The 18,212-nt window shown below is 49.9% G+C and overlaps 4 protein-coding genes across 4 annotated transcripts, besides 1 other annotated feature; 2 read left to right on the top strand and 2 right to left on the bottom strand.

Moving 5' to 3' along the window:
- Nucleotides 1-18,212: part of a sequence feature (contig 1.51 915..1114266(-1)) that runs on past both edges of the window.
- ANIA_03089 (mitochondrial 37S ribosomal protein mS38) lies at nucleotides 410-1,630 on the bottom strand. Its single transcript, XM_655601.2, has 2 exons — nucleotides 1,270-1,630; nucleotides 410-1,206 (listed from the first exon to the last, which is right to left on the bottom strand). The coding sequence occupies exons 1-2, from the start codon at nucleotides 1,613-1,615 to the stop codon at nucleotides 533-535; spliced, it is 1,020 nt and encodes a 339-aa protein (XP_660693.1). The 5' UTR covers nucleotides 1,616-1,630; the 3' UTR covers nucleotides 410-532.
- On the bottom strand, nucleotides 2,453-3,757 carry ANIA_03090 (guanine nucleotide-binding protein subunit alpha ganA; the record flags this gene model as incomplete). Its single annotated transcript, XM_655602.1, has 5 exons — nucleotides 2,453-2,794; nucleotides 2,847-3,105; nucleotides 3,161-3,317; nucleotides 3,380-3,574; nucleotides 3,625-3,757. The coding sequence occupies 5 exons, from the start codon at nucleotides 3,755-3,757 to the stop codon at nucleotides 2,453-2,455; spliced, it is 1,086 nt and encodes a 361-aa protein (XP_660694.1).
- On the top strand, nucleotides 8,157-10,921 carry ANIA_03091 (M13 family metallopeptidase; the record flags this gene model as incomplete). Its single annotated transcript, XM_050612552.1, has 7 exons — nucleotides 8,157-8,194; nucleotides 8,255-8,490; nucleotides 8,549-9,051; nucleotides 9,107-10,019; nucleotides 10,056-10,208; nucleotides 10,265-10,662; nucleotides 10,724-10,921. 7 exons carry the CDS (start codon nucleotides 8,157-8,159, stop codon nucleotides 10,799-10,801), a joined length of 2,319 nt encoding a protein of 772 aa, XP_050468462.1. The 3' UTR covers nucleotides 10,802-10,921.
- ANIA_03092 (mitotic regulator LTE1) lies at nucleotides 12,643-17,897 on the top strand (the record flags this gene model as incomplete). Its single annotated transcript, XM_655604.2, has 3 exons — nucleotides 12,643-13,028; nucleotides 13,117-17,387; nucleotides 17,445-17,897. 3 exons carry the CDS (start codon nucleotides 12,643-12,645, stop codon nucleotides 17,693-17,695), a joined length of 4,908 nt encoding a protein of 1,635 aa, XP_660696.1. The 3' UTR covers nucleotides 17,696-17,897.

Raw genomic sequence — 18,212 nt, 5'->3', positions numbered from 1 at the left:
ATGGCATGGGATGACGTTCTCGGGTATGCAGAGTATAACGGATTTGTTGAAATTGTAAGGTCAGAGGTAGCAAAGGGGGATGTGTATATCACCACGATTTCTACATGGCGCTACTTGGAGCTACTCAGGGGAGTGTCATAAGAACCGACTGCAGAGATATGGATCAGAATTTAAGGCGGACACTGATCATCTGCCCTCTGGGTACCGAGGTGTGAAGGGAACAGGGAAGAACAGTAAAAGCCAATACTTTGAATCAAAGCCCAATGATCACAGCAGCAAAAAAGTCAATATTGTCTATGGCGCGCGATGCTGGAAAGATGCAATAAATACACGGGAGGAGACGCAGAGAACGGAATGGATATAACCAATGATTTCAAGGATACAACGTTCTATTGATAGGTAGAAAAAATAAAATGAAAATGAACTCGATTGGAGAGGTTAGATATAGGAGTCGGATGAACAAGTGAAGACAGAGTTACAACCAGCGACCAAGGCACGTAATAAGCGAAATAGCAAATGCAGGTTGACCTGATTAGGCCTTGTCGAGCTTTCGCCTCAGTGTTCTCGTGCGGCGCAGCAGCTTCTTGAACTTGTGATTCTTCATCTTGCGAATACGTCGTCGTCGTGTACTGAGCGCCTGCATGGTTCCAGGGTTGCGCAAGCGCTCAAGGTAGGTGGTCTGGGAGCCCTGAGGAACGTCGATGACGGCATCGATCCCCTCAGCGCTAGGAGCCTCCATGGTCCTAGCTTGGACGAACGGGGTGGTGTGAGCTTCATAGGTCTTGCTGCCGTCGGAGAGAGTGGACTCTTGAATGGTAAGGACAGCGGAGTAGCTCGACGTTTCCTGGCGTTGCTCAGCCTCCGCCGAGGCGACGTAAGGAGTCGGCGGTGGTGGAGGGTTGAATGGGCGGAGACGCTTGGTCATTTCCTCCACAGACATCTTCAACTCGGTCATGTCTAGGCCATCGAGCTGGTTGCTCTCCATCTCAAACGCGTTCATTATTCCGTCGTTCTCGGCGAGATGGTGCGCGGCATGCTCCATCGAGTTAACTGCCGAGGATAGGGTGAATATCACATCGTCCGAAGAGTTTTTAGAAGGCTGCTTGGTGAATATCGAGTCGAACGCTTCGGGGGTGGAGGGTGGAGGAACTGTCGTGGAGACGGAGATTGGTCGGTGGATAGAAAAGAATGATGCGAGTTGAACATCTGATACCACGCCGTCAGAGGATTTATCATACCAGATATAGCTATAAAGATTGCTCCGCTTACCGTGTGGCTGCAAATGTTGCGTCGAGGGAACACTGGGAAGGTTCGAAAAAGCATTCGGCTGGTTGGACCTGGAGCCGTTGCGGCCACTGCCACTGCCATCCTTGCCCCGGCGTCTAGGGGACTTACCCTGCTTCTCTCCGGCGGAGCTGACGTCTTTCGCGGGCGCTTGAGACGAAGCGTCGACCTTTCTGGAGCCGTCGCTCGGCTTAGAGGATGAGGAAGAGTAACGGCGTTGACGTACGATGCCAGCAGATGTTGTAGCCAGGCCCTGGGTAGACGAGCGACAGATACCAGCCACTGGCGCTACCGGTGCCCAAGCCGCGCGGCGTAATGAGGATGACAGCATATTTGAGCTTTAAACAGTAGAAGACGATGTTGCCTTGGAACAAAGATGAGCTCAATGAGGCGAAATCCAAGTTGGGCCGATCATGCGGAAGGCGGAACGGATTAGGTAAGTCCCGATTAATGCCTCAGGCGCTAATAGAAAACACTATCGAGTACGAGTACTAGGTACTAGGAAGACTTCGCGGATTTCCAGGTGATATAGCTAAATTACACGATGAGGAATAATAAAAAGCATAAGTGGTATCTCAACGCATCAGTTAATTCCAAAACGGTTCTAGGTCGCGAGAATCTGGCAATCGTGGGCTTTCCACCGCAAATCACCTCGACTTCTCTTCGCGGCCCAATGCAGAGAGCCACCTTTGTACCGAGCGGAGAGAAGAACAGAAGGTTCCCTAGATATATCTTGCAAATGTGGTGGGTTTGCAAAAAAAGAAAAAAAAAATGAGAGGAAAGGGCTCTTTGGAAGAGAGAAATGAAGACATATCAAAAACATTCGTAAAATGTCAGATTTCTGACAGGGAGATGAACGGCTCGTATCAATCGGCATTATATAGGAAGTGAACCCGTTCGTAGAACTGAAATGCGAGAAATTTTGAAGCAAGGCAGGCTTCAACCGCCGAATGAACAAGATGCAAATATAGTAAAGGCTACAAAGCCTCAACTTATAGAGCATAAGAAGCAAGAACATATATAGTTAGGCCCAACAGGCCAAAGATGTGCAAATCGGAGGCAAAACGCTCAGAGAATGCAACGCGTAAACGTATATCAATGCAAAGGGAATCTCGTGGCCGCCGAAAACCTCGTGAAATTCAAAGACAGTCGTTCGATAGAAGGTCGCTTAGAGTATGAGCGTGTGGAGATTCTTCTGGATAATCATATCCTGTACAGAGTCCATGGTAGCCTTCAACAAAGTTGTATCCGTGGCGTTGGTGTAGTGAATATAGATTTCTCGCTCCGGAATCCGGTTGATACCTCGGAAGCGATCGGCGAAGTATTTTGCTGCCGCATCAAAGTCGGTGTTCGAGTCGCTGTAGTCGGGAAAGTGCTTTGAGATGGGAGATATCGCGAGCTTGTCTTTGAAGAGGTCAATCTTGTTGAGAAATAAGATAATGGGCTTTCGTTTGAACCATTCGCCGTTCACCAATGACTCGAAAAGCATCATTGCTTCATGCATTTGGTTCTGGTATGCCAATTAATCGACCGGCTCACCCAAGAGAGAAAGTGCCACTTACAGCATTCTGGTCCTCAACCAGACATTGGTCGTATCCGGACAATGCAACCATGAAGAGTAAGCACTGGACACCCTCGAAGCAATGAATCCATTTCTTTCGCTCCGACCGCTGTCCTCCAACGTCCATCATCCGGAAATTCATCTGGCCTAGTTCAAATAGTGTTTCTGTGATACCGGTTGTTCGCAAACGCGCCTGTAACATATCCTGATTGTCCGGAAGCCAGCCGGACTCGAATAATCGGTCGAGCGAATGGAAGAAGCTACATAATCATCAGTAAGGTTGGAATCGAAGGAACTGCTCATCGCCCAGCTTACTAATTCAGGTTGTCGTGAAGAGCGAACTCATGGCCCTTCGAGACAGCCTTCTGAACTCCGCCGTCTTTCCACATTTCGTTCATTGCATCGCGAACTCGAAGGTCGGAAAATGCTTCCTCGACACCCACATCGGGCTCTAGATTGTCCACGAATTCTGCTAGAGGCTAAATTGCGTGGTACAAATTAGCTTTAGCATACAAATGATCACGAGGCAGGTACTATCACTGACTCTTGTGCCTTCTTGTTCGAAATCGATATTCTCCGTTCGCATAATGTCCAGAAGAACTTTGAAAGCAACCACAATGTTTGAATAGATCACTGCTCGTGTTTGGCGGCGCTCATCTTCTGGGAAACCTCCCGAGTGGATGATGCGCATTTGCTTAATGATGGTTGATTTCCCCGATTCACCAGCACCTGGGATAGCCATAAGCATGTTTGCAGTGGTTATTCAACCTTGTACGTACCAAGAAGCAGAATCTTGATCGTCCGATCCATCACTTTCTTATCGTTCTTCAGGCTCTTTTCTATCCTCGCATTTCGCTGGATAGCTTCTTTGTCATCCCCCGCTTCGAGCTGCTTTGAGCTCATACAACCCATGGCGAATAGTTGCGCGAATAATCAGGAATTCCAGAAATCTATGTACTCAGAAAGGGAAAGTCCGTTAGTGTGAAACTCAAAAGCAGATACGGACTTAAAACTTCAACACCATTGCTAACAGTCGCCGTACCGAATCAGGAGTGTCCTCAAGCCGCGGCGGGACACCATAAAAAGAGGAGCGAAAGGGTAATGCACCGTACGCTGGTCCGAAAACTGAAATTTAACGTCTAGTCTCTTCTTACCCTTGTATGGGGTAATCAAGGAAGACGCGGCCAAAAAAAGCAAAAAACACCTACCACTTGAACACAAGGCAAAGAAACCAATGGGAATTATCTCAACGCGATTTCCGAGCGCTAACCAGAAGGCATACGAGTAAAGCCCCTCTTAGAAGCCCTGGCACACCAAGCAAGCGATGATTTGGACTAGCCTTTCGTTGCCCGCGCGCAAAATCCTATAACCTCCGACTCTGATTATAGCTTTGTAATCGAGCGCCTAAGGGAACCCTCACGACTCGGGGGGCGGCGCCGCAGTTTCCAGCTCAGTATGACAGTTATATTAACAGATGCGGACTGCTAGACGCGAATAGCGGCGCTATCAAGTAAACCGTCGGTAGCAGTGAAGTGCCAGTCGGACGTCACGGGTGACTGGGGGACCGTTCGAGGGTGAGATGAGTATTTGCAAATCCTGTAGGGAAATGGAAACGGCGATTCTAAGAACAGATCCAGGGAGCCTGTTGACAATGATTGATTCCGTCGCCGTGTTTCGAGCTTCCTCAGGCGACGTTGCTAACCGTTATGTCGAACGGTATGCCAGGTTGCAAGCGAGACCTGAAAGGAGGAAAGGGGAATTAATTAGTGCCGAGTAGAATTGAGAGAGATGAATGTCCAGGTACAAGGCGACAAGGAACGGATAAGTTAGGAAGGCAGGGACGGAAGGAGAGACAGGTTCTAGAAAGACTTGTCGAAGATTCGCTGCAGGAGGCAGAAAGAAGAATGGAGTTTGTGAGGGCGTCGTGCAATTCGTTAGTTATATTGATGCGTCCGATCGGAGGAGGGGGATTCATCGCCCTAGTAAGCCAGCAGCACTAGGAGCTGACGGGAGGAGCTAACCTCGTTGCCGGTGGATTCACCTACTGCAGTTTGTGGTTCTGGGGCCGGCCTTAAGAAAGCTAAATGATGATGATCGAAAATAAAAATAAATCCAGTCCGAGGAACAATCGTCCAGGAACAGAAACAGTCAGCGCAGTTGGCCGAATTGGCTAGAGGGAAGCAGCCGATGGACGCGATGGCCTGCTAGCTCTCCCTTAGTCCGTGCGTGCTACTCAGCTAGCCTGACAGCTAAACAATGCCCTACCGCTTTGGTGCTAGAACTGCCCCAATCCTCTTGGATGGTTCGGCTCTTGATCCTGCACCCGCGCTGGGTCCTCGACGAATTCCAGATGACAGCTTGGTTGACGTCCATCATCTGCAAGGCGGACAACATCGAATAAAAAGTAGGCAGCAGAAGCCTTCCCTACATGATCCAGTTCTCAGTTTTGATATTTGACAACTTCGACCGCAATTCAAGCACAAACAACCGTCTCGACCTCTCCCAGACACGGCCATGCTATGCGGGACGAACGGTAAGAATGGATCCCCAAATTCCCCCCAGTCTCCCAGTTTGACCTCTTAAGCGCTGCATTCTCTCTAGACCACTCCACCCAAATCATACCGCTGATGAGCCCATACCGCCTCAACTTTCCTGGATTATGGTAACACCAAGGTCTCTGGATTCTCTGAACTCAGTTAAGGACAAAGTGAAGCGCGCTCCGAGTGCTCAGACCTCAGAAAACCGAAAGAGCGACCTAGCCTGCGTTTACGGACTAAAGCTAATATGCTAAGGAACATAATGCCACGAGGCCTGGTGCCAGCGACTCGGCGGATCTCGCATGCACAGATCGGCAAATATTTTGCTTGCAACGAGCCAGGAGAAAGTATGCTGTTCCAGAATGTTTTTCTTGAGATATATCAACTGAGGGCTTCGTCGACGTGACTCTAAAATGTTCGGATTTCGAAACCGAGGGCAAAACTAGTGTTTGCTTCTCCCTGATCTGAATGCTACTACTTTCTTCACCTCAATCTTAAGACTACTTCATCAAGATCAAACGAAGGTCAGCAGAGTGATGAGGCCGCTAGTTTCTTGCCGACGGTTTCTGAGTGTGGAGCGAGTCCTCTTCCGTTCCTCGTAATATGCTAAACCCTTACCAATGAACGGTCGCCGAGGCCCTGATCCCGCTCCGATGGGTCAGAATAATACACCCGCCCGTCCATCAATCACAGGTACCACATGCAAAATTGCGAGTGACAGGTCCGTGGCGTTCGGTGCAGCTAGAAGAAAAAAGAGAAAATTATAACAACGGTTCTATCGACCAGGTATTTCAGTTCTGCTGTGTGAATGGATTCTCGGATTAGACAGAAATCCCAGCCGCTACAACCATGATTGAGTTGCCTGCTGCTATTCAAGACAAGAAAGAGTGACAAGCCGCCTCTTGAAACGAGGTGGATCTTCGAAACGCTTGCCCTTCCGGCCAGCCGGTTTCATCTTTTAACGGATAAGACACCGTCCTTCCAGTGGCTCCACACTACCTACCGAGTAAAGCAGGGGCTAGGGGTACCTGCATACCTGCTCTGGGGTTGAGAACTTCACCGTCTTCGCGACACATGCAGAGCACAGCAGCATAGCCCGCCTTGATTCCAGAGTGGCCGTGGCATGGCTATTCTTGGCATATTGTGATTAGCCAAAATACGCATTTCGTTATATCTGCATGAGTCGTGGACGCAAAGATTTTGCTAAGCAGGAGGATATTACTACTTACTCCGATCTACAATGTGATTGCCATTATTGCATCTGTCTTTCTTCTCCAGGAGACTACGCCGCTCTGGTTCGGACTTGTGGCCCAAATGGCATTATAAGCATCGGCTTAAGATGCAGAGTCAGAGTCTCTTGCAATCGCGGGAGCTAAAAAGTCGCTAATCCTCTTAGCTTTATCCGCGCAGACGAATGCCAGTAATGATCATTTGTTAATCGCAAGTATAGCCATGAGAAAACGGGCTGAATAAGTAAAGTACTTCCGCACTGGGACTGCTCGGAAGCTTCCAAACGTCAGCACATGACAGTTAGCGAGCCCTGGGCAGGGGCCTGAAGCACGGCTTGGCCCTCGCTCGCTTGATACACAACCATTCAAGCATTATCTCAATAGGAACTGCCTACCTGCCATTGACGTACCCACAGATTACTCTGTAATCACGGCACTTTCCCATATTACAGAGTACCGATGGAATATCCGTGCTGTCAAGTGGACCGTCAAGCTCACCCAGCAAAGCGATCATGCTGTCCAAGCAACACGCAACCAAACAAAGCCGCGGCCCTCACAGCACAGAAATTGGTGTCCTTTTATCACTCTAGTCTCAGGGCTCGAATACAATACTCTTTTTTAAACGAACGTTCTTCAGAGGGACTTGGCGGCCGCTAACCTTACGGACCAGGGTCAAAGATGATGTGTCGAACTGACCAGTCCAGCGCATCCCTCTCTGAAACAAAAGAGGATGGACGGTTGGATCGAACATAAGGGTTGATTCATAGGTAACAGAAGCCTTCTATTTTTAAAGGCAATTGGCAATCACAAGATATGCCTGAGAGCCTGACCATTCTATGTGCAATTGTAGTAAGTTGCGCATAGGGGCTGGGTAACGAATTAGTTCTGAATGGTCTCCCTTTTGTTGAGTTTTCTACCCCAGCTGGCGAGTTCAAGTGATTGATGCAGGCTTGACTTGAACCAGGTCAGGACACATTGGTTCTGTGCGCCGGAGCCGTTTGGGCACGTATGTAGAGCGGTGGAGTTGTCCCGAAGCCCGAATCCTTGAGGACTTAGTAGATGCGCGAGTATATGCAACTTGAGCCCTTTTCGAATGATGGGATTAGTATCAAAGACAGATGTTAGGCTGAGGACGGGTTGTAATAACCTGCCAGAGTAAACATCCTGAGTACCCTGAAGATGGATATATACGCATGTGCATAAACCCATCCAAGTTTGCCAGACATATGTGAAAATAATCAAGTGCCAATAATTTACAGACAGCAATGTAGTCCTTTAAAGTGAAATTCGGAACAAATTTGACTTTGTAAGCTTGGCTATTTGGTATGAATACACCCAGACTTGCGTCTACCTCATACCCCAGACCATCGGCCATTTAGTGATTACATCATCAGCCGTACCAATCCAGAGTCTCCAAAACGCCGGGGCGCCTAACATGTTACAACCTTCATAAACTCTGAGCGAGCACATGGTCTGAGTGTCTTATATTCATTATATACTCTGTATTAACTGGTAGTTGAAGCTCATGAACTTCTGATTGACGAAATGGGTGATAGGATTACTCTGCCGGACTCGCCAATGAGGTCAGCTTCAGGCACCCGCAAGCACTCAAGTTAAGAGCAGATCATTATTGACTTTTGTAGTGATGATGGCGAGGAAAGAACCCTTCTCCTGCAAGACCACTTTGAACACCAGCTTGAGAAGTGTTCCGCTCTTTCTGAATCTGAATACCTAGAAGAGAGCTCAAAACTCCAGCGATCTGGAAGATCGCGGTGCTGGCCGAGCCGATCATGGCTCTCCACATCGTGTTACGCAACGCTGTGGACAGGGAGCGCCATTCTCCTTATGACAGCCGGGTACCTGGCATCGCCAATGCTGAGTATGCTGAGTATGCTGAGTAAATTGTGCTCTCGATCCTGCTGACCTCTTCATTGCAGAAGAGCCATCTAACAGTGATGGTCCCCACACTGAAGCACCTACTATCTGCCAGACCCCGGAATGCGTCAACGCCGCTTCGGATATTCTTCGCAACTTGGACCCCAATTACGCGAATATAGATCCTTGCACAGACTTTGACCAGTATGTTTGTGGCGGTTGGAGGAACCAGCATGATATGCGTTCCGACCAGGGCTCGATCTTCGCAGGGACTTATATGGAGGAGGCTTCTCAAACGCGCCTCCGCCATCTCCTTGAGTCTACTGGACCGTCGGACCCCGCTGACTCAAAGATATTCGAGAAATTGAAGGCTGGATATAACGCTTGTTTTGATGAAGATGCGGTTAGGAACCGCGGAAACGAGCCTCTGGTGAAATTGCTGAACGACTTCGAGAAGATATATAGTCTTGATTCGGCTATGGGAGGGACTGAAGCCGGCTTGACCGATTCTGTGCTGTATCTCTACAAGAGTGGCGTTCCTGCTCTTGTGCTTCCGTCTGTTTCGGTGAGCCTTCCCGTCTGTATGAGTATACAACATTAGGACTAACACTCTCGTACAGCCAGACGACCGTGATCCGGACAATGTAGTGATCTTTTTGACACCCCCTAGAAAGATTGGCCTCCCGGCGAGGGAGTACTACAATGACACTCAGACTGTGAGCGACTACACCGCGGTTGTTGAGACGGTCCTCGGTGAATTTGTCGGGAGCAAGAAGGGGAAACAGTTTTCGAAAGACGTCGTAGCATTCGAGTCGGCCTTGGCCGATGTGACGCCAACTACGCAGGTGCAAGAGGATGTCACCCAATACTACAACCCGCGCAGCATTGAGGAAACCGAGTCACTTCTACCCCAGATCTTAATATCTGACATTATCTCGGACCTTGCCCCATCGGACTACGAAACTAATCGTATAATTGTGGGCTCTCCGTCTTATATGAAATCGCTGTCCAAAATTTTGGCGGACACGTCGAGAGAGACTATCCAATTCTTCTTCAAGTGGAAAATCATTCAAGCCTATTCTGAGCATGTTGAAAGTGCCGAGATTGAGCCACTGCGTGAATTCAACAATGTGATCGCTGGGAAGGATCCTCAAGCCAAGATGGACCGGTGGCGCAAGTGCATCACCACTGTCGATGAAGATCTGGGATGGATCTTGAGCCGATTCTACATCTTGGACGCTTTCCCGGAGGAGTCAAAGAGACTCGGAGATCAGATTGTTTCCGATATAAAGGAACGCTTCGTATTCACCCTAGACCAAACCAACTGGATGTCATCTGAAGTGAGGAAACTCGGCATTCAGAAAGTTGGCAATATCGTCCAGAAAATCGGGTACCCGACAAAGAGCCCCAACGTGATGGACCCAGCCGATGTAGAGAAATATTACCAGAGTCTGTCAATCTCGAATGATACTTACTTCGAGAACGGCCTTGCCGTTTCGAGATTTGTGGTTGAGAAAGAATGGTCCGAGCTAGGTAAGCCAACTAATCGAGACCAATGGGGAATGACAGCCCCTACTGTCAATGCATACTATAATCCCCCTGGCAATGAGATCGTATTCCCGGCCGGGATCATGCAGCCACCAGTATTCTACGGAAAAGGTGCCCCGTTATACTTGTCCTACGGAGCGTTTGGAGCAGTGAGTGGGCACGAACTCTCTCACGGTAAGCTCAGGCCTTCTATCCAATGAAATATGTAGGAACTTACGCATATATCAAAGCCTTCGATTCTACGGGACGTCATTACGACGAGACAGGGAACTACACGGATTGGTGGGATGAGAAAACAGTGAAGGCATTTGAGGACCGCGCACAATGCTTCATCGACCAGTACTCGAATTTCACAGTCCATGGCAAGGACTCTGAGCTTCACGTCAATGGTCGCTTGACTCTTGGTGAGAACATCGCGGATGCAGGGGGATTGACAGCGGCCTATCACGCCTGGAAGAAGCGCGACGAGGCACATGCTGACCCCATTCTACCTGGGCTTTCATCGTTCAGCAAAGAGCAGGTTTTCTTCATCTCTTACGCAAATTGGTGGTGCAGCAAAACGACCCCTGAGAAGGCCCAAGAGGCTATATATAATGACCCTCATGCGCCTAAGCCAGCGAGAATTATTGTAAGTCGAATCCGTACCCTGGGCACTGCAGTTGTAATGGGACTGACCCTAGGCTTGATAGGGTACCATGGCGAATTCCCTAGAATTCAAAGAGGCATTCAATTGCCCCAACAAGCAGCCTACCTGCAAGCTCTGGTAGCTGTGGCTGGATGCAGGGGCGCTGTTTGTATATTAGTACTGTAGGTGTACCGGGATATGTATAAGCAATGATAAGTAGCACATTGTGCGCAGTAGCATTCAACTGGATCTTTTGGCAATGGCTTCCTAACGACTCTTGAGTTTGAAACCTACCACCTTTGCTCCGACTAGCAAAGTTTTTCTTTCATTCATATCTTTACAGACAGATGGAACCCACCGCAGCGATCAGAAGACTACATGCGGCTCAGCGGCTGACATCTGAAGATCTGCTTTTTGGGTGGCTTGCACCGACTGGGCATTGTAACATGAACAAAGCGAATCGTAGTCTGGGCTACTGGCGCTCTTCAAGTAGATATCCTGGCAAAAACCCCAGACCCCCCGTCGTCTCTATGCTCCAGCCCATATTCGAATATACTGAACACCCCGCTGAGCAATGAGCAGTAAAGACTTGCGGTGACGAAAATCATAACGTGTTTGGCTTTCCAGTTCCCTGGGTCATGAAAAAAGCAAATGCAAGGGAATCGCGAGTAGAAGAACCGAAGCGCTGGTTCGACGGTCAGCTGTGAAGGCAATCGACATTGGAATTTGATGTATCAATTCTACTGTGTTTCTACGGTGTTGTCTTGCTGCTCTGAGGAATAGGTGACGCTCTCACCACCGACTGAAACTTGAGCGATGCAGTGCTTTTTGAGATGAACTTGAATTTGGGGGATCCGCAGAGTAGAAACCATGAGTCTGGCACCAAAGAAAGAATCAATAGCGAAACCTTGTCGAGGTTGGCGTAACCGAGTTGGTCAATGGCAGCTAACGGCTGTCTGGGTCTCTTGGAATGGGAATTGGGGAAGATTGGGGGATAGAAATTCAGATAGGCGAATCGGCCCTATGGACATCTGTCCTTGGTATTCTGTATGGTTATCATCCTTGATTGATCCGCTGCCTGTGGAGCCTCAAGCTGGGACTGGATCTGATCAGATGACACTAGGTGCCGCCTTGCAATGTGATTGATGCTAGGAAAATAAGATGGCTAGGAGATCCTGGCCATAGCCCCTCCGCGCTCTTTGTGTGCAGCGAGAATAAGCCGAAAAGTTGAGCAAGGCAACCCACGGGCCAAGGTGGCACTTCAGCTTTTATCTTCGCTTCTCCCCGCAGATTTGATGCCATAGGTCATTTAAAACCCTGGAGGAGATACCAATCTTCAGAAGTACACGAGAGTATTCATCCTTATCCTGCTCCTGCTCCTGTTGTGGGCTGGTTCCGCTCTCCTGGAACGGCCGTCCCACCCGCTAACAAAACAAACCCGCCCTATTCTGAGTAGTCTAACGGCCTCGCGGTCGCCTCATAATTTCCCGTCACGCGGCTGCTTAGCCTTTGGTGTTCACTTGCTTCTTGGCCAGATTTTTTGTGCCCTTCATCATCGTCAGGTTTCAGTCACACTCAGTCACACTTCGATCCGTCCATTCGCTTCATTCCTGTCGTCCTCTTGGCCATCGATCGCTTGAAATCCCGTCTTCGACCCGGTGTCTCTTCTGGCTGCGACTCGTATCCACCCTGCGCCTCGTCGGTCCAAGCTTCAAACGGGACGGGGAACTTCGTCAGTGCCGAGCAGAACCGCGTCGATGCTCGGGTTTCGTTGCATATAAGGCCAATTCTCGCGAACCTGGTCATGTTGTTGCACAGGCACGCAATCTGTTCCCAAACCGGGCTGTCCACCGCTCCGTATCCTATCAGCATTGAGCGTCTCTGGTGAAAAAGAGAAAAAGGCCTGCTGTTGACAAGGGGAACGAAAGTCCCTGCTTTGGGACCACCAACCTGCGGTCTCTGTGCGCTACATCTTGCTGCATAATGGGGCCCAGTGTGGCTGGTTTGGACGACAGCCCGAGGAAGTCGGAGGAAGTGCACACGCGTGTTTCCCCTGTCTCAGCAGGCAATGGTTCCAAGCTCAATGCGCCCATCAAAGTCCCCTACGTCACCTCTGCTTTACGACGCGCTCACACCGTTGCACAAGCAAAGCACATTGCGAAGAAAACAAACATTGGCTCGGGAACGGCAGGGGACAAGGCGGCTCCTCCTTTGGTACAGACCAAGGACAGCCATGAAGTGCTCCGAGCGCGGTCTTTCAAGCTCCTTGATACTAAACCGAAAGCTCGGCGTGAGGTCTTTGCTGGGCCGAGGGAATCTAGTCATTTTACTGTCGGAAACGTGGGCCAGAACGGCAAAATATTCCTGAGGTAAGACTAGGCCTGTATACCTTCCAGTGCATGTTTTGTTACCGCACAGCCATTGAGCAGCGCTAAACTTTACTTTCTTTTTTTTTAGGCCCGTTCAAAACTTGTCTCGCAAAGAATCTCGTCGTGCGCCAGCCGTCCCTTCAGATAGCCAATCGAAGCCGGAATATCTTCGTACGCAAGGACTAGATGATAATAACAAGAACGAACCCTCACGATGGTCCAATTCGCAACTGTCCGAGCTCCGTTTCGAGGGCGAAGGGAATGGGGATGACGCTGCTTCAATAGACTCGGGTTCGCAGCGGTACAATTCAGACCGTCAAACTCGACGGCGCACGCTCCAAAGATCGTATTCCTTCTCTACAATCTCGGAACGGTGGTCGGTTTCCCATGAGGGGACCAATACTGGATTTCGGTTTATTATCGACCGGGCAGATGATAGACCTAAGTCAGCAGATGAATCTTCCCATCAACACCTAGAGGTTCCAATTCCGGATTACCACCTGGGTATGAGACGGTTCAACACGACAAACGTTTTACATAGCTCGACGCACTCAATGGAAGCATGGACCTCAAGCACTGCTCGCAACACTTGCTTACATGACGATATTCACCATTCATTTGCTCCCTCTATATTTTCTGGGGTGTCTGCTATGGATTTAGGCCGGAGTGCTGCCGTTAGCCCCGACCCAATTGTGTATGATCCTGGCGACTCCATCAAACCGTCAATCTTCGAGACGCTGGTGACAGTGATGGATGATGAGTCCGTCGTTCGTTACGTCCCTGGCACCAGGAATATCAGTGCTGCGACACCTGCGCGCATAGTCGCGCAAATATCCTCCGAGTCCTTCATGGATTATGAGCTTGTCTCAGACTTTTTTCTCACCTTCCGACCTTACCTCTCCGCAAGTTCTCTACTCTCCCTTCTGCTTGCACGTCTGCAATGGGCAATAAACCGTTTGCAGGAAGATGGGAGAATCATAAGAATCCGCACGTTTGCGGCCCTGCGCCATTGGATCTTAAACTACTTTGTTGATGACTTCGTTCCTGACTTCAAATTGCGAGCTCACTTCTGCGAGACTGTCAACCGTTTATACGACAGCGTGAAGGCTCGCCAAGGTGGTGGTATGAGTGATCTGAAGATTCTCATCGACCTTAAACGATGTTGGCATGGAAAGTGCTCGGCCTATTGGGACATCCCAGACCATTACCTGTCGTACAACAGCCCAGACCGCCCCATTGATCCTGGGGGCGAGGAGCCAACCGTAGGCGACTTGCAAAATGTCGCCCCGACTCATGGCACTCAAATGCCTGAGCTGGTCGAGACGGCCAGAAATGCACCGTTATCCACGCATCACGACCGGAATGATTCTTCTGCCACGGCTAAAAGTATGCCAACTTCAGCTGGCAGTGACTGGAGCGCCCCTGCAATCTCGTGCTCATTGCCTCCTAAGTTACCCAAACGCCATTCTATGCCCTTCTCGGCCAACACACCGCACCCGGTGCCTGTAAAACCCAAGACAGCAGGCTTCTCTCAGGATCCTGCATCTCCAATATCTCCAGTTAGCGTGAGACGTATCCCATGTTATGGCCATATGCACAAACGCAGTGGTAGTTTCTCGGACTCTTTTCGAGACGATAGAGCCCCCATCTCGTTGCAGCGCTTGGATAACCATGGGATTTCCTCGGCGCAGGAGCCGTACTATCTGGGTGGTTTGATTCGCGGAGAACTATACCCTCCCGCCGAGTCTTACATGACCATGATGGCTCCCCCCTCCCCGCCTTTACCACCTCTGGCGCCTGGTATGCGTTTTGACCGGCGCAATACGGATGGATCAGGCAAACCTGCTGCTTCCAGCTCGGGTGTAAAGACGATCATCGGCTCTATCCGTCGAGCTCTAAACGGCAAGATTCCAGTTTCTAGTAACTCCCCGCGCCCCATGAACGGACTGTCCCCACGAGGAAAAACTTCGGCACTTCCTACAAATGTTGCATTCGGATCGGATACCTACCGGGACAAAAAGCCTGGTCCCCCGGCAAAGAAGCCAACTAAAATTGACCTTCTATGCGACGAGGCTCTGCGGCAGTATCGTCAAGCGTCCGGTGAGAAAGTCGATTCGACAGACTTGAACGAGGCACCCCGACAATGCACTGAACACATTGCCGGCGAAACACCGCAATCCTTCCTTCATCCACCTGTTAATAAAACGCAAAGCCATCTAACCGGTGGTAGCCAGTCTATAGTTATTGTCGATGACACAGGCACGCCAGTCATGTCAGGAGGCGTTCAAACGGTTCCTGTGGGCCTTGATCAGCCTCCTACGTTTCTTACGGGAGAGAACTCCCCTTCGACCCCAAAAGCTCATACATTTCTTGCTTCACCTCGAGCGTCCACCCTTGGAGCTGATGAGTATTCGTTGCCAATTTACTATGACGAATCCAGCTTAAGACAGTCAAGAAGAAGTTTTGCTTTCCATGGGGAGTCTGGCGGCCCTGCATCGCAGAGATCGTACTCTAATGAGAGGGACTCTTCGTGGTGGAAGAAAAAGTCGTCATCTGTACGTCTCCGAAAGTATGCCTCATTCCAGAGCAGTTTCTCGAGACACCGCCCCGCTATGGATAGCGAACTCGAATCGTCAACAGCTGGGTCCAGCATCCTTGATATTGCGGACAAACCACCCGGACCTACGCTTAGACGGAGACCTGGGGGCAATCTACGTCGGATGCAAAATGGTCTGGATGCACGTTCGTTCCGTGACTCAGCCTCAGCCTGGTCTGATGTGACCTATCAAAGTTCTGTAGCTGATAGCACGGCTAATACGTTGGATGATTCCGCGTCAAGGCCACAGACTAGTCTTGTACCTCCAAAGCCTCGATTCTCGCTATTGAAAACACACTCGTCTCAGCTCATTCGGCGTTCTTTCGAATCCGCTATTGCTCGTTTTGCGCAGATTCCAGATGAAGACGACGGAGGAGTTGAGTCTGCATTATTGAAGCTTGAAGGGAAATGGAAGGGTGAGCCAGCCGGTGGCGCGGCCAATGCTACTGCTGGCCCAAGTCAGCAGGCACCTACCAAAGATCAAGAACGTACGCGAGAAGGGTTGACACCGCATGATTTTAACCCACGTTTCAGTACCCTCTCAAGAGTCCAGCAGAAAATGGGCGACAGCCTGACATACTCTCAAGCGCAGGCGCGGATCCTCACCAGATCCTACTCTGGGTCAAACGTAGACTCTGAGGACTCCTACAGTTCTATTCCACTCTTAGAGCGAGGACTTAGTGACGAGTCCATGAAGAAGCCTGTGGATGGAGGCCAACTCACTGCGCTTCAGCCCATGGCAGCTAATGAGGGGAGCTCGGATGTTGGATCATCGCATCCTTCCATTGACATGGTCAAGAAGACCGAGAGCATGAAGCGCATCCCGCGAGGATCCAGTCTTCCTGTCCCTCATCAAAAATCCAGAGTATCTCGTTTATCTGGTCTATCTTCGGAGCTTTCTGTCGACGTCATAGACCCCAAGGAAGCCGCGGATGCGCGGCTATCGTTTGACACGCGAAGTCTCAACGAGTCGAGTGCTACAATACCCCCTCACCCCCTTGCACATCCACCTTCCCCCCCTATGACTATTCAAAATCATCGCTCAGTTCATTCATATCGAGCTTCCCTGTATCCTGACCTTGCCAAAGCTCAGCCCCTGACCCCAGACCCATCTCCGATCCATAAGGCTGGGAAGCGGGCAAATATCCCATCTTTGGATATGCAACATGTGTCAGGAGACGTTCTCTGCCGATCGGAAGCAGACCACCATATTTCTGCAATCCCGAAAATACCAATCGCTCAACATGTGCCCTTTGTCCTGTCATGCGAATCTCACGTTTTGGCCGAGCAGTTCACTTTGGTTGAGATGGCTGCTCTTGGTGAGGTAGATTGGAGGGACCTTGTTGACATGAAGTGGAATAGCGGTCCTCCATTTACCACGAGCTGGGTGCAGTTCCTTATGGACGAGGAGCGCCGGGGCATTGATTTAGTGGTGGGACGGTTCAACCTCATGGTGAAATGGGCTCTGTCAGAGATTGTTCTCACCCTGGATATCAAGGAGCGGGCTCTTACCATCTCCAAATTCATACACACTGCGGTACATGCACGGAGAATGTGCAACTACGCCACCATGCTGCAGATTTGTATTGCACTTACTTCGACGGATTGCTCTCGGCTCCAGAGTACGTGGGCGCTAGTGCCGCTCGAGGATAGGCGGATGTTGAAGGATTTGGAGATGCTCATCCAGCCCGTCCGCAACTTCCATGACCTCCGTGTCGAAATGGAGACTGCGAACGTGCAAGAAGGCTGCATTCCATTTGTTGGTGCGTCCATTTGTAAACCTTTCCCTTGGATTCGCAATACTAACTGGGAATCACTAGGACTCTATATCCATGACCTCACGTATAATGCTCAAAAGCCTGCCCAGGTGGCAGCAACCCGCGAGGGAGAACCGCTAATCAACTTCGAGCGCTATCGCACGACAGCGAGAATTGTTAAGAGTCTCCTCCGATTGATTGACGCGAGCACAAAGTACAATATCGAGCCGGTACCAGGAATCGTTGAGCGTGTGCTTTGGATCGCCTCCCTCTCGGAAGAACAAATCCAGGTCCGCAGCAAGCTATTGGTATAAGGGGGTGAAGGATGACCCTTACTACACACGACACCATCTATTTACTACCTATATTTCTGGTATATAGCGCTTGCATAATACCCCCGCATTTTTCGACTTTTTTTGGCGTTTAGCGACTGATATCCCCGACAATTTGTGATTTGTGCATGGGCGGCCTTCGTCCTGAAACTAATGTATAGTATTCGTTCGTTTAGTGTTTAATTTGTTCATGATGATGCCAGACATTTGCCTTACAATGACCGTTTTAATTGCGTAGATCTAATGTCCGAGTCAAAGTCAATATGTAACAAGTAGCAGCTAATAACTTAGTAGCAGAGACCCTGCAATTAAAACCGAGACCTCTAGTGAGGCAGCAGTGGAGGAATTCAGGGATTGTTTGTCGGGAATTGCATCACTGGCACTCTTGATCTACGTAGTCACCGGCAATCATCGTCAGGAACCCGACCACCGTTCGTCTTCTGCTCGTCCGCTCAGCACCCCTCGTCTTCCGCCGCCCTTGCCGGGTTTTTGTTTCACT

Source organism: Aspergillus nidulans, chromosome VI (genome assembly GCF_000011425.1).
Source record: "Aspergillus nidulans FGSC A4 chromosome VI".
Taxonomy (NCBI): Eukaryota; Fungi; Ascomycota; class Eurotiomycetes; order Eurotiales; family Aspergillaceae; genus Aspergillus; species Aspergillus nidulans.
Note: the sequence above shows the minus strand (reverse complement) of the source record. Positions and strands in the feature narration are given on the sequence as shown.